Source organism: Coptis chinensis, chromosome 2 (genome assembly GCF_015680905.1).
Source record: "Coptis chinensis isolate HL-2020 chromosome 2, ASM1568090v1, whole genome shotgun sequence".
In the NCBI taxonomy this organism is placed as follows: domain Eukaryota; kingdom Viridiplantae; phylum Streptophyta; class Magnoliopsida; order Ranunculales; family Ranunculaceae; genus Coptis; species Coptis chinensis.
In genome coordinates, this window is record NC_141457.1 from 24,447,654 (window position 1) to 24,474,995 (window position 27,342).

A 27,342-nucleotide genomic window follows, 5' to 3' on the forward strand; every position below is an offset into this window, starting at 1 on the left:
ATTTAGAAAAAATAAAAATGATTGTACCTTTCGAAAACATACGTCCACCGGTAGAACACGGGTCCCAAAACACGGGCCTCATATGCCAAACGAATAGGCAGATGCATCATTATGACAAACAATGAAGGGGGGCACATTTTCTCAAGCTCACATAAGGTTCGTACCATACCCATCTCAAGTATAGTCAGCGACTCAACATCAATTCTCCTCGAGCATAGAGCACGAAAAAAGGTACAAAAACTTAGTAGAACATTTCGAGCCTCTTTCCTATCTTTATACGCATGTTGGATTAATACCGGGAGCAAATGTTGCATTAAAATGTGATAATCATGAGACTTCATCCCTTTCAGCTCCATAGACGATCCCTCATTGGTGATAATCATCCAATTACTACTAAAACCAACCGGAACACGCATATTCCTTCAAGTAGTAAAAAGCAACTTCTTCTCCTCAGGTAACAGACACAAAACCCCACGTTTCTTCTTACGAGCATTTTCAGTCAACCAATACTTCTTTTTAATCCCTAAGAGCTCCAAGTCTTTGCGTGCATTAATGTCATCTTTGGTTTTTATTGTGTCCAACATCATAGTAAGAAGTATTTCGCATACGTTCTTCTCAATGTGCATTACATCAAGATTATGAAAGATAGGAAGCTCCTCCTCTACATAGTCTAGCTCCTTCAAAAATATTGACTGCTTGTAGAAACAAGAGTCACTGGTATCATATTCCTCCTCAGAATCATCACCCTTCCCTTTCTTTCATTTTCCCCATTTCACTTTAAGATGCTCGGTCAGTTCTTTAACCTTCTTACCGCAATAATGCGGTGGTGCCCGATGTTCTTCTTTCTTGTTGAAAGTCGATTCTCTCACATCAAATCTGCTTGGATCCGATTGCCCTAGAAATCGCCTCGTGTCAAGATAAACATTTTTCCTCCCATGAACGAGTCTCAAAGTGGAAGTATTAGGACCACAAGGGGGGCAAGCAAATCTCCCCTTAGTCCTATAACCAGAGATGTTTCCATATGCAGGGAGGTCATGAATTGTCCACAATAACACCGCACGCATGGTAAACACATCTCCCTTATTAGCATCTTTAACTAACACTCCGGTATCCCACAAAGACCGCAACTCAACAACCAATGGCTACAAGTAAACATCAATATCTTTTCCAGGCTGTTTTGGACCCTCAATAAGCAATGCAAGTATAGTGAATTGCGGTTTCATACACAGCCAAGGGGGGAGGTTGTATGTGACACACATTACCGGCCATGAACTATGCGAAGTGCTTTGTATTCCAAATGGATTGAACCCATCAGTAGAAAGACCCAATCGAACGTTATGAGGCTCTGACGAGAAACTTGGGTATGTTTTATCAATATGTTTCCAAGATGAGGAGTCAACTGGGTGACCCAACTCACCACCCTTCAATCGGTTTGTAGAGTGCCAACACATTGCTTTTGCTACCCAATCAACACTGTACATTCTCTTCAACCTATCTGCTATAGGAAAGTACCGCAATTGCTTTGCACCTTGCCTAACACGTTTTTTTTTTCTGTCTTGAATTGTTGCAAACTTGTATCTGTATGAGTTACAAGTAGGACATTGTTCCAGGAATTCGTTATCTCCCCAATACAAGATGCAGTCATTCGGGCAAGCATCAATCTTCTGGTAATTCTGCCCCAAATCCTTAACAAACTTTTCTGCTCGATATGTATCTTTTGGGATCTTATTACCATGCGGTAGTACAGCTTTAAGTAACTGAAGCAACTCTGTGAAACCTATGTCAGACCACCCACGCTTGACCTTAACTCGGAATAGCTTAATTACAAACTTCAAGACAGTGAAGTCTTTACAATCAGGGTATAAAGCACTTGTGGCCTCTTCAAAAAATTTATCCGATACCAATGGCTCTGCTTCATCATCATCGACTAGTCCCTCTTCAGCACCACTTCCCAAACCCCCAAGAAATGCATCCAAGTCTTCACCACCAAATTCTTCTACTACAGTGGCAAATGCATCATTCATATTCTCGAACACATTAGAATTCATATTGGACTCTATATGTGCATCTTGTCTTTTTTCACCATGAAAATTCCAACGTAAATATGTTGGATCAAACCTCCATTTATAAACAAGAAATTTCACGGTTTCGTGTGTCAATGCCTTCCCCCCATTTCTACATATGCGACACGGGCACGGTATTGATACCTTATTATGATGGTATTTTTTTGCAAACTCTAGAAACTCATCAACACCCTTTAGAAGCGTTCGTCATGGTGATCTAACTCAATCCAACTTCTATCAATTGGAATAGAACCCTCCATGGTGTATCTAGGAATAAATAAAAGATACACACAATATTCAAAAATGTTAGACATAATAATATATCACCATGCATATATACCACATTAATCCAATCTTGTTCTTATCTACAATACCAAAATGCCTAGAAGAATGTGTCGTACAAATGAATCTAATGAATGTGCAAATGGCGTCTGATTTCATGAGCGCTATTCTAGCTACAAATTTCAAACTTCCACAAGTAAAACTAATCAACTGGAGATTATTTCATGGACATGTCCAGACTAGTAAAACTAATCAACTAAAGATTAACTTATAGCACATGCCCAAACTCTAGACTAGTCAAACAAATCAAATATTCATAACACCTGTCCAGACTAGTAAAACTAATCAAACTTTAAAAAGTAAGTAAAGTGAGTAGTAATGACTAATCATCAATATCTCCAATTCGACCTTCTAAAATCCATAGGCTATCTCACAAATTTATAGACAATCAGAACATTATATCATCAGTGAATGTATCGACACTTGTCCCTGAAATTACAGCAACCATTTTTTAAATTTACACGACTGCCCATAACACCAACATCTAATATTAGATTAAAAACGAAAAAAAAAAATCAAATAAAAAAAAAACTTTAATAGCATAATAAGTCACCTTCAATTTGTAATGGAGGAATCGCGTTCAGAGAAGAGAAACGAAGCTTGTAATCCCTTTCCCACTTAGTAAATCCTAAGAAATTAAAATTGAAGAATTAGTTCTCCCAGTTTTGGCAAAAAAAATCGGTGCTTGAAATACAATTTTTGCTTCAATACCTTCTTGAGATGAGAGAAGAAGAAACAGAAAAGAAAAATGGGGTTGAGTGGCGGTGGGGGATGAAGGCTATGTGGGAGGAGGAAAAAATAGAAGTTAGAACAGTCCGGTCTTTTCTTTCTTTTCTTTTTTTGAAGTGTTTTAACTGTTGGGAGAGGGGAGAAAGTGGTCAGCCCGCCCAAACTTTTCAGCCCTAACCCCACGGTCAAACCACGTAGAACAGGTGTCAACGTTAAAAAAATTGTACCCGACGGTTTTGGCCGTAGCTCCACCCACGGCCCAATTAAAGAGATAAACCGTGGCTAAAGGTATCAAAGGCACGAAACGAGAAAAAACGTATTTGCTACGGTCAAAATTCGTAGGAAACTATGCCAGGGTTTAGGATTGTGGCTAAAAATACCGGGAATCGTGGGAAAAAGTCAATTTTCTTGTAGTGATTACTAGACGCAGAAACGAGGTACAATAGAATTAAGAGGTATGCATTGGCATTAGTTTTCTCCACCTTGAAGCTGAAACCCTACTTTGAAGCGCATGTGGTGGTGGTGGTAACGAATTTGCCTTTGAGATAAGCATTGAAGACAGAAAAATCTGGTAGAATGTTGAAGTGGGTAGTGATGCTGAGTTCCTATGAGATACAATATCAGATAAGAACCGCGGAAAAGGCGCAAGCGATGGCTAAATTTCTGGCAAAGTTTCCTGCAGAGGATCCCTCGTGGGGAGAGGAAATGGTCATGGAACCAGAAAGGGAGGGAGAACCAGACCTCCTAGACCTGTGGGATAAGAGGAATGGATGGAGGGTATTCGCAGGTGGGTCAGCTACCGACGCATGCAGCGACATAGGAGTCATGTTGGTTACACCTGATAATGGCAGAATAGAGCAAACCATGAAACTAGGGTTCGCAACATCCAATAATGAAGCAGAATACGAAGCGGTGATAGTGGGATTGAGAATGGTCGAAGATTTGGGAGTGAAGGAGCTGACAGTATATTTTGATTCAAATTTGGTGGTTTGTCAAGCGAATGGAGGGTTTGCCACCCGATGCCCCAGGATGGCAAGATATTTGGATGTGCTGCGCAAACAGTCTGCAAAATTCACAAAACTCAGGTTCCTTCATTTGGACCGCGGAGAGAACATACATGTTGATGCCCTGGCATATGTAGTAGCCGCAATTCCTGGGTCGAAAGAAAGAACAATACAAGTGGGAAGGTTGTAGAAACTGAGCACCGAGGATGCGATAGATATTTGTCAGGTCGCGGAAGAAACAAGGGGCTGGATGGAGCCAATTAAGGGCTTTTTGGCGGGAAAGGAGGTGACAGATAAGAAGGAAAGAAGAAGATGGGAACAAACTTCTCGAAGATACATTCTGCTGGAAGGAGAGTTGTACCGAAAAAACTTCAACGGACCACTGTTAAAATGCTTGGGTCCGCGGCTATCCCATGAGGTGTTGGCAGAATTACATGAGGGAGACTACGGGAGCCATTCAGCGGGAAGAACTACGACACATCGACTACTAACACAGGGGTATTTCTGGCCCCATATGAAAAGGGATGCCGTGGAATTTGCTAGGAGATGTGATAAATGTCAGAGATTTGCCAAGCTGATATTCGCCCCCGTAGAACCATTACATAACATCTCGAGCCCATGGCCGTTCGCTATGTGGGCAATGGATATAGTGGGACCGTTGCCCATGGCCAGTGGCAAACGGAGGTTCATGCTCGTAGCCACTGATTATTTCACGAAATGGATTGAAGTCATACCCTTGCAGCAGGTGAAGGAGACGCAAATCGTCAAGTTCTTATGGGAGATTATTATTTGCAGGTTTGGGCTGCCATATGCTATCATAGCAGACAATGGGACTCAGTTTACAGGAGCGAAGGTGGCCAGGTTCCTACAAGCCTATTAAGTGAAACAGGGGTTCTCGGCCCCTTACAATCCCGAGGGCAACGGACAGGCAGAGTCAGCCAACAAAATTGTCATGAACAACCTTAAGAGGAAATTGGAAGATAAGAAGGGGGAGTGGGTAGACGAGCTGAATCATGTACTATAGGCCTACCAAACCACACCTCGGTCGTCCACCCAAGAGACCCCATTCTCATTGGCTTACGGGGTGGAGGCCATGATCCCTTATGAGATGGTGGCAGCTACAAAACGAACAAAGGCCATAGAGGAAGGCTCAAACTGGAGAATTTTAGCAGCAGATCTGAATTTGGCAGAAGAGAAAAGAGACAATGCTTGTATAAAACTGGAAGAGTACCATCAAAGATTGCAAAGACCTTACAACAGGAGGGTCAAGCCGAGACAGTTCCAAATAGGTGACTTGGTGCTCCATCGAGTGACACCTAGTACCAGGAAAGATAAAGATGGAAAGTTAGGTCCCAATTGGGAGGGACCTTATACTGTGGTGGATATCGGAGGGGCGGGCAGCTACAGATTGCTGACGCAGGAGGGCAAATTAATAGAGAAACCGTGGAACATGAGGATGTTGAAAAAATTTCACACTTGAATGTAATGGAAATCTAGGACAAGATCTGTAGTTGTATGTATATATATAATACGACAGCACTTTTGAGAAGAGACTATCATTTGTAAGGGTAGGAATCCAAAATAAATAAGGGGCATGAAATACAAACGAGACAGCGGAGGGGACGAGCCCTTCACTGGCACAAGGTCAAATTTGGGCCTGGGGCAAGACGAGTTGCCCCAAATACTTTCCGAAGCTATAGAACCTGCGGGGGGGGACGAGCCCTTCGTGGAGGAGAGGCACAAATGACACATGGGACACGGAGTCCGGGAGTGGAGAGGGACGAGCCCTTCGTGGAGGAGAGGCACAAATGACACATAGGACATGGAGTCCGGGAGTGGAGAGGGACAACGGAGGGGATGAGCCCTTTGCTGATACAAGGCTAGAGGGAATCTGGGGCAGATGAGTCGCTCCAATTGACTTGCTAAAGCTATTGAGCCCGCGGAATGGGATGAGCCCTTCGCGGCTGAGAGATGCTAATCACGCATGGGGCAAGAAATTTAAGCGTGGAGAGAGACAACGGAGGGGATGAGCCCTTCGCTGATACAAGGATAAGGGGAGTCTAGGGCAAGCTGAGGTGCCCTAATTGACTTGCGGAAGCAACAGAGTCCACAGAGTGGGATGAGCCCTTCGCGGATGAAAGATGCTAATCACACATGGGGTAAGGAATTCAAGCGTGGAGAGAGACAGCGGAGGGGATGAGCCCTTCGCTGATACAAGGATATGGTGGAGTCTGGGGCAAGCTGAGTTGCCCCAATTAACTTGCCGAAGCTATAGATCCCGCGGGGTGGGATGAGCCCTTCGTGGGTGAGAGATGCTAATCACACATGGGGCATGGAACCCAAACACAGAGAGAGATAGCGGAGGGGGTGAGCCCTTCATTGGTACTAGGTCAGAGTCGGGCCTGGGGCAAGATGAGTTGTCTCAATTAAACTTCTAGAGGTTATAGAGCCCGCAGAGTGGGTCGAGCCCTTCGCGGGGGAAATGTACAAACTGCACGTGGGGGCATGGAGTCCAAGCATAGAGGGAGACCGCGGAAGGGAGGAGCCCTCCGCTGGTACCAGGTCGGAGGTGAGCCTGGGGCAAGATGATTTGCCCCGACTAACTTCTCGAGTCCACCGAGTCTGCGGAGTGGGACGAGCCCTTTGCGGATGAGACATGCAAACTACACATGGGGCATGGAGCCCATGCATGAAGAGAGACAGCTAAGGGGATGAACCCTTCGCTGATACAAGGCTGGAGTTGAGCTGGGTAAGATGAGTGCCCCAACTAACTTCTCAAGGATAGGGAGCCCGTGGAGTGGGATTAGCCCTCCGTGGATGAGGGATACAATTTACACATGGGGCATGGGGAGTGACTTGCATTCGGGTAAATAGCCAAACAATGAGAAGGGGATAGAACAAGGCCAGTATATAATTAATTCAAACTTCACATTAAAGGGAACATTGTCAAAATGCCAACAAAATGAGTTGTGTAGCAACAACTAGACAGGAGGGAATAAAAGTAAACTATTACAGACAAAGAAAGATTTCTAATGCATCTCAGAGAGAGAGTCTTGGGCAAGCATTGTGTCAGTGGCTTCCGCAGGGGGTGTAGCAACGATTCCTTCGCTGAGGTCCTCCATGGGTGCGACGGTGGTCTCCTCAGTGGCCGTGGCAGGGGTAGAAGTCTCTTCAGGCACAGGGGAGGCAAGGATGGTTTCAGTGGCCGCCCCGTCTTCCCTCGTGGCCTCAGGGGAGTCTATCACTGGGGTGGTAGGCCTTTCAGGGAGAAGCCGCCCTTCCTGCATGAGTCGTTCATGCTCTTCTTGGATTTTCTTCGCCACCCTCTTGTCGGCTAGAAGCTTGAAGCGTTCGCGAAGGGCAGTTCTGTCTGCTTGCTATTGCTTCAGTAGGTCGGCGACAACATCCTTGTGTTTCTGGTTGAGGACGTCAATGGCTGCCTGGTGTTGTTGAGTAAGATCATCCAGGTTGAGTTGGTGCTGTTGGAGAAGTGTTTCCCTTTGACGACTCAGGCGGTCGTTGACAGAGTCCATGTATTTCTGATGAGAGGACTCTGCGGACTGGAGTTCATCCAGAGCCTTGAAGTTAGCCAAGTTAGCCGTGGCCAGATCTAATTGTAGACCTGCGTAGGTAGCTTTTATGCCAGAAAAGCCGTTGAGTTCTTTCTCCAGAGTAGTCACCTTGGTCTTAGCACTGAAGAGACCGCGGATCATGAATGAAACGTCCAAGCTTACCTAGGATCAGGAAGAGAGATTAAGAGAGAGAGAGAGAGAGAGAGAGAGAGAGAGAGAGAGAGAGAGAGAGAGTATGTACTCTCTCCTAGTTGGTATACAGAGAGGTACGGTGCTGATCAAACGACCCCCCGTCTGTGTAAGCTATATCCTTGGGCAAATGAGCATTGTAGAACAAAGAAGAAGCTACGTCTGCATTATCCAGAGCGGAGTCCGCAGTGTTCACCTTGCGGTTGCGTACATTAAAGATAGGGCATAAGTCTTCTACAAGGGTTGACTCTGGGACCGGAGCTGCCGGGGGAATTGGTTCTTTGCCAGGCCGGCGAGTGTAGGGGGAGGAGACGGCAGGTTGAAGTGGAGAGGAGACGGGGGCAGGTTCTCCGAAGCTGATGTCCGCTGAGTGATAGGGACAGATTCTTCAGAGGCGGAGGTCCACGACCTCTTGGTTGGGGGCGTTTCAGCAGAAGCCCTTACTTCTGTGGGAGGAACCTCCCTCACATCGTCTTCATCAGAATCACTATTGAACAATTTCTACTTGTTGACATCCATATCGTCGGGTGGAGAATGGGGAGAGGTGTACTGGTCGTCCCAGTTAGAGATGGAGCGGTAAGAAGGGATGTCTTCGGGAGCAGAGGAGGTGGGGGGATCCGGGATTCAAGGGAGTGAGAGGAAGTTCAGGGATGACGGCGGCAGGACGCGGGTCCTTTTTCTTGTAGGGGGAGATGCTTTGGGTTTTCGCTCCTTGGGAAAGGGGGGGGGGGGGACGGTAGAAGAGGGCTGAGAAGCCGCGGAAGTTGTGTAGAGCTGGGATTTGCAATAGGAGAGTGGCGGTAGTAGGGTGAATGCCCAGGAGGTTGGTCTGGGCAGGGCCGAGGTCACGAAGTCTTTGGAATATAGAGCAGGAGATGCCGGAATAGAGTTGGGATTTGGAGTCCGGCCGCCAACCTGCAAAACAGAGAAGAACAGCGGGTTAGTGTGTAATGAAAACAACACATCTAGAGAAAGGGGAGGAACAAAGATACTCACCACGTGTTATGAAGGCGAGATGAGTAAGAATTAAATCTGAAGGAATGTCCGCGGACAGAAATTGCCCCGATATGTATAAATGATAATGATGCCACACTTTATCTAAGGTTGTGACACAGAGTAAGAATGATGGCTTCTGAGGACGTACACAAAAAGATTGGTATCCCACATCGACGTCTTTGGTACTTTTCTTAATGAAATAGTGAGAGAAAATATCACGGCTCGTAATCATGGGCTCGCCGGTTTTATTGTATGAGTTCACGACATACATGATTCTCTAGAAATTCCCTATGCCTTGATAAGGGGGAATGTTGAAATGATTGCACACCTCGACATCCAGGAGAGTGAGGGGCAGCCGTAGACCGGTGACAATTTGACCCACGGTGATCACAAGGTACCCCGGACGTCGGGGAACCAAGTGGGGGTAGTGTGTGATAGATAGCACATGCTCTAAGTTTATGTCGGCTGGAATACCATAAGCAGCCCTAATGGCATCTTAGTTGGGGCGGCGGAAACAAGAGGTGGTGGCAACAAATGGCCTAGGCGCCCCGAGGTAGATGGGACTGCAGTATGGGTAATAGGAGGCGGAGATGCGATTCTATGAGACGGAGAAGAGGAAGAGTCACCAGATTCAGAGCCCGACATTGGAAAAGTAGATGAACAGACACAAGATATGAACAAACACCAATATTCAGTTCAAACAAAAATAAGTAAGGCCCAGAAAACGTACCGAATGGAGCAAAGAAGAAGTAGTTGGACCAGAGTAGAGTGTTAGGAAGAGGTAGGAGCCACCAGAAAACAGAGGAGGAGCGCGCAAACTAAAAACTGATCGGAGAGGGGAAAATGGCAAGGCAGTGAAAAGCAAAGGGAGAAGGGAAAGTAAAGTGAGGAAGAGGGAGAAGGAAGGGAGTTTAAATAGGAAAGGGGTAAAAAGGTAATTACTCAGGGTTAGGGAACTCGAGGAGTCAGGTAGACAGTCTAGTTAGAATAAGACACATGGCAGCGCAAGGTACGAGGGGCAGTTGAAAACGTGCATGATGAGTGCAGTCCACCTCACACGCAAATCGAGAAAAGAGAACATGGGCGGTGGATAGAGAACACTAGTGAGAGTTCTAGACCCCGGATCCGTTATCTGGACCGCAGAGTCGAGAAGGGGCATTTATAGTGGCATAATGTGGGAAGTTGGACTAAGTCAGCGGTGCATAGGATAGGGTGCAACATAATGAAGGAAAAAGAGGAGCACGGTAGCGTAGCCACCGAACCCTAGACCGCGGACGTGATAGGCGTACGGCCAGAAGGGGAGCCATGGGATGATAAGACAGATGGACGGTCCAGATAGAAGAAGGAGGATATAAAAAGAAAAGAGAGGAGAGAAAAAGGGAGGCCGCTAGGGGGAGAGAGAGGAGGAACAGTGAGATTTAGAGAGAAAAAGAGGGGCTTGTAAGCGGGAGATATTTTAGGGTCATACAGGTAAAATGGGTAATAAAATAAAATAGGAAATAAAAATCGGACTGGATTTGCCCTGTTGTTGGAAAACAGGGAGGTTATGTGGTATGGGCCGATAAATAGGGAGGTTATGTGGTATGGGTCGATAGGAAGGGGGTTTATACTCAACCGGATTAAAACCAAGGGGCTGAGCCCTATTTCTTATAATCATCAAATCATCTAAAGATAAACATGCATGCAATGAACTATGCTATGAAATGCAATGGCATGTTCGTTTCTGAAACTTTTGGAATAACGTCCTTAAGTAGATCCTCACAATGTGTCAAGACAAAAATACTCTAATTTTTCCATTCAAGTTTTGCTTACTCCAATGTGCAGTGGGCACACGTTTCCTCGCAATCTCAATGACGTCCAAAGGAGTCGAGGTCGATCAATCACATCTACCACTAACTATCACACCAAATTAATCCTAATTGAGCTAGAGGACTTTATTAGGTGATACGGGGCTTAGGTGATGGTTTTAAGAATGAAAAAAATGGACATGCAAATAAACAAGTCTGAGATAATAGAGTATTCAATTACATTTACTAGAGAAAACCTTGTTCTTACTTTGCTTCTACAATTAGTTTCCATCCTTAGCCCTTTTGTTTTGGCTTTTGACTCTTTTGATTCTATTTTTTTGGAGTTCTATATTTTTATTTATTTATTTATTAATTTTATTTTCTTTGGATGGAAACTTCTTTTCTTTTTCTTTTCTAAAGCAACTAACTAATTTTGGTCTTCCACAGGTCTTTCTCTTTATTTTTCTTACTTCATCCTATTTCTCAGACTCATTCAAAATGGGTAGGCTTATTATTTTTTTTATTGGTTTTAAAGATAGGTAAATGATTTGTAGTTGTGAAAAGGTTAATGAAAAGGCTCAGTGGGGTGACTAGTGGATAATTACTTATAGGTATGAGTTTTTAGCTATATCGATCCAAAGAGGGCATAAATTCTCGCTTAGGACATGGTATGGTGATCAAACAAGTGGATATGTGATTTCTCTACTCTGATTTTACTTCTCCTTTATGTCATCACTCAGATACTTACTCATATGACTCTTTTAGGCTAGATTCTCATAGGATATGTAAAATTAAGTAGTCTAACTTAGGTCTCAGAAAAATACTGCCAAGTACACTCATACATGCTCATGCAAGATGTTAATGAAAAGATGCAATGACTTTTACTTACATATTAACCTAAGTTTCTAAGAACTACACTTAATTCTATTGCTACTTGAGATTTCTAGACTAATATCATCATGGAAAAGAAAATAATACTATTATCCTAAGTGAACAGTATAAACTATATTTATGCTTTTCTACTTTTTATACGACAAATAATACGTAATATACAACCTAATATGTGCTTAAACATTTACAAAGTGTTTCTATACCACCCCCAAACAGAATCAAACTTTGTCCCCAAAGTATGGAATGAAAAGGAAAGGATAGAGAGTACCATAGAAACATGCTTGTAAATGGGAGCACCTGTAGAAGAAACTTAAACGATACAAAATATAAAGAATTAAAATGCAGATGCAACTCCTATATGAGTTTTAATCATTATGGAGATAACATGAATTAAATATCACTTGGGACATAAGCAGACTCTAACAGGAAATTTTAATTATTACCATATATAGTTGCGCTAATCAGGCATTATTCTCCCTTTGTTCCTCACTTGAAATGAGGCTCCTTCAAGTCTTAACTATCTATGACTATCTTCCATGCCTTCCTTCTGTTGTCATCAACTGTAGCCAACCTATTTAATGCAATTAGGTCGGACGGGGTATATGGGGCTACTAGGTGAGGTTGGATGCGCCAGCAAGGCCAAACCATAGCACCTAAAGAATGGACTATAGCATTGGTCGTGCACATAATGTCAACCTTAACCCAGTCAGTGAAACGTTGACAGAATTCCGAAAAAAAGGTCATAATTCGAGTGACTGTGACTGGCATAAGAAAGAACCTATGCCTTACAGTCTGTGCTCTAACAAGACTAGTTACCATGATTTTGGATATATATATATCGTAAAACCAACGTCCCTCAGCTAAAGCAAGGAAAGCGTTATATGTGGTACGATCCGTAGAAATGAAGTGCCAATCTCCTAGGACAATTAACTTAAGAAAAAGCATTGCAAGGCCCGTATTAAGGACCATGCTTCCTAAGGCTACATTACGTTGGCCCTGTTCTTCAACTTGAAAAATACTCGCACCATAGGTCTCATGTAAGTGTACCCAGTCATAATGGTTTGCATTATCATCAATATAATTAGCATGGGTATGTTGTGCAGGGATAGGAATTCCTAAAGAAAAAGAAATTAAGTACTTATACTATTAGAAAAAAGACTTTTAATAGCTTTGTTTAATTGCATTTGTAAAAGAACGTTATGGTTGAGTTTGCCCTTCTATACGATAGCAACTAAAAGCAGAAACGTTATCTTTGTCACTCTGTGTGAGACACATTTTATTGCGTTTACCTGTGTATTGCTATTAAGGGTATACCCGGGACATTATAATGAAAAACAAATAGAGAGGTCCGTTGTTCGAGTTGTGCTATTTGCATAAATCCAAATATATAACAATAATAAAAAAAAAACAGTAACAAAAAGCGAAAGATAGAAAAATAATAGTTGGCTCTTTCCATCCCATCTCTAGGTTTCTTTCCCATTCCCACTCCCAATCCCTTTTCTCCAATTCGTCTCATTCTTTTCTCAACAAAAAGTAACAATTTAACCTCATCTGAAGCTCTCGACCACTACTAGCATGCCTTCTCTCTCTCTCTCTCTATCACCACCCCTTTTAGATCTTTGACGTGCATTTCTTATCAAGCATTCCTATGTTTTCAAGGCAACTCATCACTCTCTCCCTACCCCATTAACTTCTCTCTGAGGTTATCTCACAAGTCACAAAGCAATTGGGTATTTTTCTGTCTTTACATCTCATCTCGGGATTGAACTCAAAATCCCAATTTTGATTTCTGATTTGAGCTTTCGGATTTGGTATTTCAAAAAAACTTAAAGGTACATCTTTCTATTTTTGTTTGTATTGAATTTTATCATTGCTACTAGTTGAGGCTATGCCCTATTCAAAGTCACAGTTAGTATGTGCTATGAGAAAAGGGCGAATGCTTTCTAAAACAATTTTCTATTTTGAAAGATAATTATGACAAGTGTTGGTCTTGCCATATAGGTTTCTTCTTTCAAAGACTACTTGTCCCCTCTGCTTCAAGGATATCATAGCCTTCACGATACATATATGAATGGATGATTTTCTCAGTTGAAAGTGTATCGTTTGTGTGTCTTTGTTTAGACATGTAATTCTTTCCTCATTTCTATTTAATCTTATATAGTTTATTTCTGATCGGGGGAATTATTCCATATTTATTACTGTCTATGGCGATTTATAACAAGCACAGACAGTACGTGTAGATATGTATGTTTCAGTGAATCTTGGATAATGACTGCAAATCTGCAATACGATATCTGATTAAGGGACATCTCATTTTACCTTTCATATTTTAGAGTGTAACTTGCAATGTTTCAGTTTGGCATCAGGTTGAAAGAAGTAATGATTTTTATTTGAGTGGGATGCGGGAGAAGTACCACGGACACCACATTATATATTGATATGATTAATTAGACGACACTTGGACACCAGTTTATTAAAAAGGAGTTTGATCAAGTTCCTAGAGTTGGTTGGCAGATTAATCCGTTTGGACATTCTGCGGCTCAAGCTACTTGCTTGGCGGTGAGGTATATTATTTCTCTTACGTTTTTTTTAGTTATGGTGTATAAATAATGTATCGAATACATGAAAAGATGGGTAGCCTTGAGCCATTTCGTATAATTTGAACTTTAAGCTTTATCATATAAAATGATGTAGTTAGGATTATGGAAACATCAAGTTAAAATGTACTTAGGTTTTCATTTGTGTCCATTGCAATTGGGTTTTGACTCTATTTTCTTTGCTCGGATTGATTACCAAGACAGAGCAAAGAGATTAGATGAGAAGACACTCGAAGTTGTATGGCGGGGATCAAAGTCCCTTGGTTCTACTTCACATGTGAGTGAGTTTGCCTGGACTATCTTTTAGTTTGAGGGAAGTAACAACGCCTCTTTTTTTTAATGTTGCAATTTCATATCTTAATTGCAATTTTTTTTGTTTCTTTTGGTTGGTGTTATGCTGGTTGTGTTATTGGTAATTGGCACGAAGAGAAGAGACCACGAGTAATGACAGAAGACTATATCCTATGAAGTAAAAGATTTGGCTAGTGTCTACTTTTAAATTCTATTTCTTGATTGCCTTAAAATGTAATACTAATCAGGTGGCCCTTTCTGTAATCTTTTCCTTATTATTTTACCTCACAAGGAGTTGCCATGTCTTTTTTTTATGCAGTCAATTCTTGTTTTGTTCCTTACTGGTGTAATATGTGAAAGGTAAGTTTAAAGTACTCCCTTTTACATATTGATTTATGCACTCAAGAACCATTCACTTGGTAATGTGGTTGTGTTAGACTTATGTAACTCTGGATGCATAAACTCAAAATTTTCAGTTAGATTTATAAAGTTTCTCCAGGAAGGAGAAACATCTCTTGCTATGTTGGTTGATATAAATCTTGGGGATTTGTTTGGAGGCCTCTTCTATTCTTCAAGGCATCATGCCAATTAAATGAAGTAGTTCAGGAGTAGTTATCTAAGCTATACAAGGTTCAATCTTTTGCCTAATTTAATATGTTTTCATATCTCATCCTTATTAAGACTATTTTGTGTTAGTTTGTTTGCTGACCTACACCAACACACACACACTTCGTTTAATGCACACGTAAACACCGACATACACACACTTCTCTCACTTCTCATTTCTTTTAAGGCCGTGAATCTTTCTTTTTTTGACCTACAAAGTAGCACACCTACACCCACCCTAGTGTAGCTTGAACAACCATTCAAGGAATAAGTGTGCGATGTGGAATGCACACGTTAAATTCCAAAACAATGAAACTTATGCTAACTCAATAATCTTATGTTGAATTGTGGCATTGCTCCATTCATTTCCCTTTTGTGTTAAGAGTTCCAAAATGGTAAGTATATCTCATTTTTTTCCTGACTTAATTCTTTGGATGTTGATTCAACTAGTCTAATTCTTCAAGCTTGGTTACCTTTTTAATAATTAAACAAGTTCGTATCAGGGCATGTACAAAGCCTCCTTGAGTAACTAGACTGAAGTTATACATGTTAATTATGTGTGTGCTTAAAGGGTAATAAGCTGACTCGGGCCAAGTGAATGAAACTTCGTATGTGTTTTTGTTTTGCCTTTGCAGAGAAGCAAAAAGTTGGCTTTCATATCGACATACATGCAGGTCACGGTAAATGTATCCAAGTAAGTGGTGTATTGGTTTCCGTAGCTGTGGTTAGTAAGCTTTAATTTATAGTTAATTATGGAATAACCTTGCTTGTATCTATGTATTATGTGAATAGCCTGAAGATATTGTAATTAAGTGCTTCCTATTCATTATTGGTGAACTATGTATAATGCAACATGGACTGTATAATGAATAATAAGATTATATTGTTTTTCCCGTAACAACATCAAGTATAAGTGAAACAACGAAATTAGGGGGCTGAAGACAATCTTTTTGTGGGCTGAGGTAGTCATCTTTATCTTGAAAATTGAATTGTTAGCTAGAGTAGTCTTTGTACAATTTTTGGATTGCACTACTGCCACGTATTGGACTTCTTTGCAGGCACCTTGTGGTTGTTGCATGGTAATCTGACTGCCCTGATTCCAGGCTTTTCATTGGCTATAATGCTTTCATTTAGTTGTGTTTGTCTGTGTGTGTGAGTGAGCGCGCTTGTCTGATTTCGTTTTAACTTCTTAGATGCTATATCCATATTCTCCAATTGACACAATTAAATTCAAGAGCTAACCATTATTTATATTGTTTTTAAGAGTTAGTTGCTACTTGCTAGAGTGTAAGTTATCCTACTTCAAATATTTCTTATTGACGTAAGTATATCTTCCAAATGTTATTTCTCATGTTATTAATATAAGTATCTTATAAGGTCATGCACTCATGTCTGGACCTTGTATTTTTTTAGTCATGTTTTCATGTATAAGAAGGTTATATTGATTACAAGTTCAAGCTTGTACAAATTTGGATGGTATTTATTTACTCTATGAATTTGAATACACTTTTTCTGTCATTGCGTTTAATTTGCTATTAGTTGATCCATAAGCTCAAAATGGAAAGAGCGCTCACTAGTTGAGAGGTTGATGGTTCGAATCCATCTGGGTCCGATTTTATCCATATGAAAATTAAATAAAATTAAATATGACATTATTTTTTGGTGTGGAAAAGGATAGCATTTCTGGAATGCTATCAATATTCATTGCATTCAAGAAACCGCTATCATAAGTTATAGCGTTCACGTAAAATGCTACCTTCAAACGCTATGATATTGATTGCGTTGGACAATAAATGCTATCTATTGTTTATAGCGTTTGACCTGAAATGCTATTGAATTGATTGCATTTATTTGCAAAACGCTATTGTAAAATGCATAGCATGGTTATAGATAGAGTTTGGGAAAACGCTATCAAAGCATTTTCATAGCATTTTGCCAACGCTATCTATGGCCATTTGTGGTGTAGTGTTAGTCAATTCAAAGGGTTCGTCATCTAACATCACTCTTATTGGTTGTTCTCCATTGGAGTGTTCAAAGAAAGTAACATGCTCATAAAAATATGTAGTAAATGCAGGAGAATAAGTTTGATCAGGTCTTACGTTACCAGTAGGGTGAACCATTCGTGCTCCATCATCATCTCGTTAAAGTGGAACCCATAATTCTTATTAAGGAATAGATCCTCAAAAGCCTGCTTCAGTATAATTTTTAGAGTAGTCATAGTAACCAATTGTCTTGGGGAGGGTGCGGGCGCGCTTTGAGATGTAGCGGAGTGTTTAGTGTTTTTAGTAATGAAGGTACATGCTTAGGTCTTGTATTTATAGTGTTTGGTTACTAAGTCTAAGGCTGGATGATTGCTAAATAAAAAGATGTACAAAAACATATTTTTAGGAATAGTTTCTACACATGAATTCTATTTCAGTTTTTGAAATTTCTATATATAATTAGCTTATGAAATTCCGCGAAATATTGATATGCCACAAAATATAATGTTCCTAATTACATTATGGATCCCAATTTAAACAAACAAGGCCCATGGGTGATATATTGTGGGATTTTTATATAAGATTAGTTTATGAAATTCCGCAAAATTTTGAAATTCCTCAAAATATCAGGTACCTAATTACATTATGGATCCCATGTGAATAAATCCAGGCCCAAGGTGTCTTATATTTTGGCTCGAAGACATCTAAAATTAAATGTGATTAAAGCATGCAATTTTATACGTGCATTTACATTGTGCTAAATTTAAATATGCATAGCATGGTTAAATTTATTGCTGTAATGCTATCAATATTTATTTCATTCAAGAAACCGCTATCATACTTTATAGCGTTCACATAAAATGCTATTTTCAAACGCTATGATATTGATTGCGCTGGACAATAAACGCTATCTATTTTTTATAGCGTTTGACTTGAAACACTATTGAATTGATTGCATTTATTTGCAAAACGCTATTGTAAAATGCATAACATGGTTATAGGTAGAGTTTGGGAAAACGCTATCAAAGCATTTTCATAGCATTTTGCCAACGCTATCTATGGCCATTTGTGGTGTAGTGTTAGTCAATTCAAAGGGTTCGTCATCTAACATCACTCTTATTGGTTGTTCTCTATTGGAGCGTTCAAAGAAAGTAACATGCTCATAAAAATATGTAGTAAATGCAGGAGAATAAGTTTGATTAGGTCTTACGTTACCAGTAGGGTGAACCATTCGTGCTCCATCATCATCTCGTTAAAGTGGAACCCATAATTGTTATTAAGGAATAGATCCTCATAAGCCTGTTTCAGTATAATTTTTAGAGTAGTCATAGCAACCAATTGTCTTGGGGAGGGCGCGGGCGCGCTTTGAGATGTAGTGGAGTGTTTAGTGTTTTTAGTAATGAAGGTACATGCTTAGGTCTTGTATTTATAGTGTTTGGTTACTAAGTTTAAGGCCAGATGATTGCTAAATAAAAAGATGTGCAAAAACATATTTTTAGGAATAGTTTCTACACATGAATTCTATTTCAGTTTTTGAAATTTCTATATATAATTAGCTTATGAAATTATGAGAAATATTGATATGCCACAAAATATAATGTTCCTAATTACATTATGGATCCCAATTTAAACAAACAAGGCCCATGGGTGATATATTGGTGGATTTCTATATAAGATTAGTTTATGAAATTCCGCAAAATTTTGAAATTCCTCAAAATATCAGGTACCTAATTACATTATGGATCCCATGTGAATAAATCCAGGCCCAAGGTGTTTTATATTTTGGCCCGAAGACATCTAAAATTAAATATGATTAAAGCATGCAATTTTATACGTGGATATACATTGTGCTAAATTTAAATATGCATAGCATGGTTAAATTTATTGCTGGAATGCTATCAATATTCATTGCATTCAAGAAACCGCTATCATACTTTATAGCGTTCACATAAAATGCTATCTTCAAACGCTATGATATTGATTGCGCTGGACAATAAACACTATATATTTTTTATAGCGTTTGACCTGAAACACTATTGAATTGATTGCATTTATTTGCAAAACGCTATTGTAAAATGCATAGCATGGTTATAGATAGAGTTTGGGAAAACGCTATCAAAGCATTTTCATAGCATTTTGCCAACGCTATCTATGGCCATTTGTGGTGTAGTATTAGTTAATTAAAAGGGTTCATCACCTAACATCACTCTTATTGGTTGTTCTCCATTGGAGCGTTCAAAGAAAGTAACATGCTCATAAAAATATGTAGTAAGTGCAGGAGAATAAGTTTGATAAGGTTTTACGTTACCAGTAGGGTGAACCATTCGTGCTCCATCATCATCTCGTTAAAGTGGAACCCATAATTGTTATTAAGGAATAGATCCTCAAAAGCCTATTTCAGTATAATTTTTAGAGTAGTCATAGCTATAGCAACCAATTGTCTTGGGGAGGGCGCAGGTGCGCTTTGAGATGTAGCGGAGTGTTTAGTGTTTTTAGTAATGAAGGTACATGCTTAGGTCTTGTATTTATAGTGTTTGGTTGCTAAGTCTAAGGTTGGATGATTGCTAAATAAAAAGATGTGCAAAAACATATTTTTAGGAATAGTTTCTACACATGAATTCTATTTCAGTTTTTGAAATTTCTATATATAATGTTCCGCGAAATATTGATATGTAGAAATATTGATATATTGATATGTAGAAATATTGATATATAGAAATATTGATATGTAGAAATTTGATCAGGTCTTACTACCCGTAGGGTGAACCATTCGTGCTCCATCATCGTCTCGTTAAAGTGGAACCCATAATTGTTATTAAGGAATAGATCCTCAAAAGCCTGTTTCAGTATAATATTTAGAGTAGTCATAGCAACCAATTGTCTTGGGGAGGGTGCGGGTGCGCTTTGAGATGCAGTGGAGTGTTTAGTGTTTTTAGTAATGAAAGTACATGCTTAGGTCTTGTATTTATAGTGTTTGGTTGCTAAGTCGAAGGCCGGATGATTGCTAAATAAAAAGATGTGCAAAAACATATTTTTAGGAATAGTTTCTACATATGAATTCTATTTCAGTTTTTGAAATTTCTATATATAATTAGCTTATGAAATTCCACGAAATATTGATATGCCACAAAATATAATGTTCCTAATTACATTATGGATCCCAATTTAAACAAACAAGGCCCATGGGTGATATATTGTGGGATTTCTATATAAGATTAGTTTATGAAATTCCTCGAAATATCAGGTACCTAATTATATTATGGATCCCATGTGAATAAATCTAGGCCCAAGGTGTCTTATATTTTGGCCCGAAGACATCTAAAATTAAATGTGATTAAAGCATGCAATTTTATACGTGCATATACATTGTGCTAAATTTAAATATACCAACCCCAAACAATTTGAGAGGGGGCGGGGGGCTGATATGCAAAATAAACTATATGGTAAAGAATATGTGATTAATCATGCGTTAAATTTAACGATACATGCATAGTAAAGCAATCACATAAATAAATATTAACTACTTAACTAAAGAAAATGCAATTAACAAATAATTAAACTAAGGTACTGAAATTAAAACAAGTACGAAAATTAAATAGATATTACAAAACAAAAATAAATCTAAATCAAATGCATCACAACAAAACAAGAAGAAATGATTTATCCCTGAGAAGTAGATGGTCCAAAGCCATTATGAGGATGGCGACAACGACGCTCATGCCTAGAGTCAGGAGAAGAAGAACCTCCGGGCTAAGGCAAATGTCTCAAGATTTCAGCCTGGAACTGAGCCTACGCATCCTGGTATTGCTGTTGTTCCTGTTCCATATTCTCCAGATAATTAAGCATGTCAGCGTGGTTGTCATCTAGGGTCTGGATGTTCTGCTCTAGAGTTTGATGATGACGTTGAATGGAACCTTGATGCCTCTGAATCGATTCACAGAGCTCAGTTAGGGTTCTCTGGCTATCATAAAGCGTACGCATCCCGCTATGGAGTAGTGAAAAATGTGCAAAATCAGAAAAAGCACGATCCATAGCATTCTCAGCAAAACAAGCAGGATATTCATTTTCTTCATCCTGATCTACACCATCAGCCCTCTCTTCAGGCAGTGTCCAATTCCTTTGGACCCATTCACTATACGCTTTGGCATTCGAGTGAAGCTTAAAATGAGTCCTAGGAAACTTAGGCACACAACCCCAAGATAACATAATCTTAGTTACTAAAATAGGTAGGGGTGCAGTGGTCTGGCCTACAACCATAAGCTCTTCACGCAGAAAATTAATGAGGCAAAAAAAATACATCCTGTTCTGCAGAATCCAAAGCACGTGTAGGAATGACAAATTAATGTCACTGGGCTTTGTGGTGCCATAGATGTTCTTCCCTAGCCACTGTGTCATAGCCAACTGGTTAATCCTCAGTGACTGTTGTCTGGCACAGTGAGAACGACCATTGTAGTGGCCCTCTAACAACATCTCCAGCATCAGCTGATGCACTCCTTCGAACTGGGATCCTTGTAAGGTCAAGGTGACCTGTTTCATGGCTATCCCTGTGATGGATGCTAGCAAATCGTGCGTCACATCCACCTCAACTCCGTCCAAGTTCGCAAATAGCCTCCCTGATGGAGTTGTCCTCTTAAACCGATAAAATTTTAAAACCAAATCCTCATGGTAGTACTCCTCAGTAGAGTACCACATTCTATCCCACCCTATAGCACGCATCTCAGTACCACAGAATGGCTGGAATATCTCCGCATCGAATGCGAATTCCAGCATGATTTTAACTGGTCTAGCCATGGTGTGGATGAAATTGGAATACGAGTAGAGAAATAAGTAGGGGAGGATAAGGGGAAGGTGCTGTAAAAAACTTGAAAATGTTAGTGGTGATGAAGGGGCGGGTCGCGCTCTGTGTGATTTAGGTCACATTTGATTTTGTTTGGGAAGATGAAGAAAATGGGCCGGGGCGTGAGGTAAAATGGGATGGTCGGTGGGGTGTAAATATCGTGGGTTTTGGTGGAAAATGAATTTTTAGCCCAAACCCAAATCTTTTATGAAATACCCATCATGTTTTGCTGCCTCGTAAACTTAAAACTAAGATTCCTGATTCGTTAGCAGTCTAATTTTTGCGAATGATCGAGCTATGAAAATGATCAACATGAAGAATGCTATTTAAAGATCTAGGAAACACTCAAATCTAACCGTGGGTGAGATATGATATGATGGAAGAACGCCTAGAAATGTGTAAATGGCATAAGTTAAGTGGGCGATGGAAATCTAAATGACTAGATTGTGTCACACGAATCTATACGACTTAATGGCAGCATAAACAAAGGCAGGAAATTGAGAGAACAAAGTGGGGTGATTACCTACCCCCAAACAAAATTTTGGAATAGGACGATTTTTTTTGTTGTGGTGAAAATGTGGGTATTTTAAAGTCACATTCTCTAGACTATCTAATCTATCTAATATTTATGGGTTTTAAAGTTTTGTAGTTTTTATGAAAATGATTTTTGAAATTAAAAGAATAAAGCAAATAAAGATGTAAATCACTCCATAGAGAAACAATACTCAAAAGAAACGAGAAAAAGTGTAAGAGAGGAATGCGTGAATTACATGAACGTGGACTAAGGATCCAACACTTACAACCACACACTAAAAAAGGAGGGTCCGGTTACCTTAATGGGGTACTCCCAAAATATAGAATATGGATAGGAAGCACACCAAGCATAGAGAGTCAGTCCTAATAAACATGGTCTTGTAGAATTCTACAGTTGGCGAATGTAATTTGTGGAAATGTTTTAAGCGTTGGCTATTTATTTGAAATGTATTGTTATCCTTGGGATTTACCAAGGTGATTGCCCCGTGAAGGGTGACATCAGTAACCAGAAAAGGGCCGGACCAACGTGTTTTTAATTTTCCAGGAAAAATATACAAATGTGAGTTATATAGCAAAACGTTTTGGCCAAGATCAAACTCTTTACGCAAAATATGTTTATCATGAATACGTTTCATGTTAGCTTTATAATCCTTCGCTAAATCGTAAGAATCACTTTGGATTTCTTCCAGCGCATTCAATTGCAATTTGCGATTGACACCAGCGGTGTTAATGTTGAAATTAAAACTTTTAATAACCCATAGGGCACGGTATTCCAACTCAACAGACAAGTGACAAGGTTTACCAAAAACTAAGCGGTATGGTGACATACCAATAGGTGTTTTAAAAGCTGTTCTATATGCCCATAAAACATCTATTAGGTGTCTAGACCAGTCTTTCCTACCAGGATTAACTGTCATTTCTAATATCTTTTTAATTTCTCCATTGGACACCTCGACTTGACCACTAGTTTGAGGATGATATGGAGTCACCACCTTATGGGTAACTCCATATTTCTTGACTAAAGTTTCTATAACTTTATTACAAAAATGTTTTCCCCCCATCACTTATGATGGCATTAGCTATGCCGAAACGGGAGAAAATATATTCCTTCATGAAAAATACTACGGTCTTATGGTCATTGCTACGACAAGCCATGGCTTCAATCCATTTAGAAATGAGGTCTACAGCTATAATGATATAAATAAAACCATGCAAGATAGGAAACGAGTCCATGAAATCTATACCCCCAATATAAAAAATCTCCACTATGAGAATGGGATTTAGGGGCATCATATTACGTTGAGTAATACGCCTAAGTTGTTGACATCTAATACACGCTTTGCAGTGTGCATGTGCATAATTGGAAAGGGTAGGCCAATAAAAACCACATTTGAAAACTTTGGCAGCAATTTTCTTTCTACTAAAATGATCCACACATGATTATTCATGGCAGAATGATAAGACTTCATTGTGCTCCCACTGGGAAATGCAACGATGAATTATTTGATTCGCATAATATTTAATAAGGTAGGGTTCATTCCAGTAGTAAAATTTAACTTTGGCCAAAAATCTCTTGCGTTCACTTTTAGACCATATATCAAGAATAATCTCGGACAATAAGAAATTAACTATGTCCGCATCCGTGGTGCAGAAAAAATTGAATAAAGATCCTCATTACTTAACCTAGATAAATGATCTGCAACAACATTTTCATCCCTTTTATTTATCCTTAATTTTTAAGTAAAATCTTGCAGGAGAATAATCCAACGGATCAATCTCTGTTTAGCATATTTCTTCGCGAGAAGGTACCTAAGCGCTGCATGGTCTGTGTAGACGATGGTCGTGGAACCAACTAAGTAGGGACGAAATTTATCTAAGGCATAGACAACAACTAGAAATTCCTTTTTAGTAGTGGTGCAATTACGTTGAGCATCATTTAAAGTTTTACTAGCATAAAAAATTATGATGGACTTATTATCTAACTTCTATCCTAGCACAACACCAACAACATAATCACTAGCATCACACATAAGTTCAAAAGGTTTAGACCAGTCTGGTGGTTATATGATAGATGCAGAGGTTAAAACGGCTTTCAGAGTTTCAAAAACCTGTTTAATGTCATGATTAAAATAAAAAACATCTTTTAGAAGCAAATTTGTTAAAGGTCTAGCTGTTTTGGAAAAATCCTTTATGAAACGTCTATATAAACCCGCATGGCCTAAAAAGGCCCTAATGTCACAGACAGTGTGTGGTATATGCAGAGATGTTATTTTATCTAATTTAGCTTTGTCTACTTCTATGCCATCTTTAGATATAATATGACCTAATATTATGTCTCTTGTGACCATAAAATGACATTTTTCCCAATTTAAGACTAAGTTCTATTCCTGACGCCATTTCAAAACTTTAGAAAGATTTTGTTACAACCTTTTTTACTATTACAAGCACTATTCACTGGCTCTTAGGCACTATTCTCCCTCTCCGTCCTACTCACTCCCTCTTGGTCGCTCCCCTCTTTCTTAGGTCTTCCTTTGTGGATTAATTAATCTGCCTCCCTCTCTCACTCTCACTCTTTCTCTTTATATCTTTCTCTCCGTCCATCATGGCCCTCCATCTGTCCCTCCATCTCTCGGTCTTCTTCTCTCCACATGTAGGGTTTCCGTATCGTGACCATGTGCCTTGGCTCCGATCCATACACCACGGCTAGGTGTCCTAAGCTTACCCGGGCACATCCACCCGCTGATGTCCATGGTCCCAAATCCTACCACTACAGATGCCCCCTCTTGAGTCCACGATCTTCCAGCGATCGGGGGGTCGAGAGTTCAGCTCATTCCATCTCTCTGCAGTGACCTTCCACCTTTCTTGCATCGCTGGATTCACGTGCACCCCACATGTTTACTGCCTGTGTCTCTTCGATTTCTGTGTTTCCACGTGTCATCCCCTGGCTGGTCCTTTTTGGTGTCTCCTCGATTTCAGTTCTCCTCAAATTATGGTTTTGCCCTTCCCTCTTATAAAAGCCCGCTCGATTATTCCTTCTTTCTCATTTTGCCTTCTACTTTCTTCTAGATTTATTTTCTCCACCACTCTTGCATCTTCCCTTTTGGTTAATCCGATCCAGCGCGCATTCATCACCTGCATTTTCCTTCTGCTAAAGCTTCTGTAATAGCCACTCTCTCCTTTCCACAGGCTGGTCTTCTTCCTTCTCGACTTCCTTTTTCTTTTATACTGTGCATTACTCTTTTAAAGTACGCTTCTTTCTTTCTTCCCTCTCTGTCCGGTTGCGCGCGAGCGTCTTCCTCTGTGAAATCTTCCGCAAATGTCGGACTCTAGATCCGACACCCCTTCCTCCTCCCCTTCTCGCTGTGTTGCCTCTCCCCCTCCTTTTGATCCCACCGAGGCTCCATCCACTTTCGGACAGCCCTTTTCCCTTCTGTCGCCTCCACTACGTAGCCGTAGACCTAATCTAGAGGCGGTCAAGGCTGCCTATGGCATTCCTACTGATGTCATCTTAGAACATGTGCCTGACCTAACTTACTTTCCCTATTTGGTCCCTTATAAGCCGGGGTGTCTAGTGGCCACGGTAGGGCAAATCGTTGCCGGCCTCCGCTTACCCTTCACCCGCCTTGATATCGAGATATGCAACCATTTTAACATCCCCCCTTGCCAAGGCATTGGTAACTTCTGGCAGGTCATGTATGCCGCAAACCACTACAACGAGTCTGGGATACCCAAGATAACGGTTCGCGACATGACCGCTCACTTTTACATAAAAAAGAGCACAAAGGATGTCAGCGTGGGATATCATTCCTTCTGCGTCCGCCCTAGAAAACAACACTTTGTCCTCCGTGTCACCTATTCCGACAAGGTGTGGCACCATTATCCGCTGTATATCTCAGGAAGCTTCCTGTCTATGGATCTTCCTCCTGAACTGAACCTTAATCATCTGGCTTTCCTTCCCAGTGCTGAGTTTCCCTTTTATTTTTCATTCAATGTGTATGTACCTTGGTTTCTCATCTGACCTTGCAACTCTTTTCTACAGGCTGGCGACCGGACTCAAAGTCGCGCCTACGACCATATCTCCTCTACCATTTTCTAGAAGCTCCGCGACCTTGGACCCTCTCAATCCGTAGTTCTTGGAATTGATCACACCACCGCCACTCTGCTGCTATCAGACCCCTAACTGAAGGTCATTGGAGGGTATAGTGCCCCCTTTTTCCGCCCCCCTCCACCTAAGGAATGAAAACCTCAGAACTCACCACCTCTCAAGAAAAGACGACACCCCAAGAAATCCCAACACCATACAGTACCTACTCGCCAACCCCCACCTCCTTTCTCCAGCTCCCCTTCCCAGTCCGCAGCTCGTCTCTCTTACAAGTCCCTGACCACATGGGAAGATCAATATTTATCCCCTCATTCTCCTTCTGCTACTTCTCCCCACTCCGATATGGGTGCTGACAAGAGGAAGCTATTTGACAGTGACTCGGATGAGGATGACGTTACCGAGGTTGTTCCCGCCACTGTCGCCCGCTCATCTCCTGGACCGGCCTCTAAGCGTTCGCGACCGTCTGCATCTGAGGAGCCCCCCACCAATTTGCATACTTCAATTTCTGTTGCCACCACCCGTCCAGACCAGCGGCCTGGTAAGGAGACGGTTTCTCGACCTGGCAAAGGGGCCGCTGACCCTGTCCCCGCTGTCTTACCTTTAAGGTCCGCAATTGCATCGTAAATGCCAATGATTTGGCCTTGGAGAACCTTACAGTTACCTCCTCCCTTTTTTATGTGTCTCACCTCCCCAAAGACCTCGCTTATGCAGAAGGGGGCTCATTTGACCATCACAGAACCTCGTTTTACACCGGCTGGGAGAAGGTATTCTCTGTCTCTCTCTACGTCGCTTTCTTCCTCTTTTCTGGATAGCCTGACCC

The 27,342-nt window shown here is 40.7% G+C and overlaps 2 protein-coding genes across 2 annotated transcripts; one reads left to right on the forward strand and one right to left on the reverse strand.

Moving 5' to 3' along the window:
• Window positions 1–422: 422 nt before the first annotated feature.
• LOC147515486 (uncharacterized) lies at window positions 423–2,024 on the reverse strand. The gene is made up of 3 exons (XM_086592932.1): window positions 1,263–2,024; window positions 870–1,142; window positions 423–755 (listed from the first exon to the last, which is right to left on the reverse strand). Exons 1-3 carry the CDS (start codon window positions 2,022–2,024, stop codon window positions 423–425), a joined length of 1,368 nt encoding a protein of 455 aa, XP_086449058.1.
• A 3,222-nt stretch (window positions 2,025–5,246) lies between these two features.
• On the forward strand, window positions 5,247–5,618 carry LOC147515487 (uncharacterized). Its single transcript, XM_086592933.1, has one exon. The coding sequence runs from the start codon at window positions 5,247–5,249 to the stop codon at window positions 5,616–5,618; it is 372 nt and encodes a 123-aa protein (XP_086449059.1).
• Window positions 5,619–27,342: the final 21,724 nt, after the last annotated feature.

Excerpts from the sequence above, each read along its gene's own strand:
- LOC147515486 (XM_086592932.1), bottom strand. The coding sequence starts at position 2,024 with ATGAATGATGCATTTGCCACTGTAGTAGAAGAATTTGGTGGTGAAGAC. Across the intron at positions 1,143-1,262 it reads CTTCGCATAGTTCATGGCCG|CCATTGGTTGTTGAGTTGCG; the intron begins GTAATGTGTGTC and ends GTTTACTTGTAG. Across the intron at positions 756-869 it reads CGGATCCAAGCAGATTTGAT|AAAGGGAAGGGTGATGATTC; the intron begins GTGAGAGAATCG and ends GGAAAATGAAAG.
- LOC147515487 (XM_086592933.1), top strand. The coding sequence starts at position 5,247 with ATGGTGGCAGCTACAAAACGAACAAAGGCCATAGAGGAAGGCTCAAAC.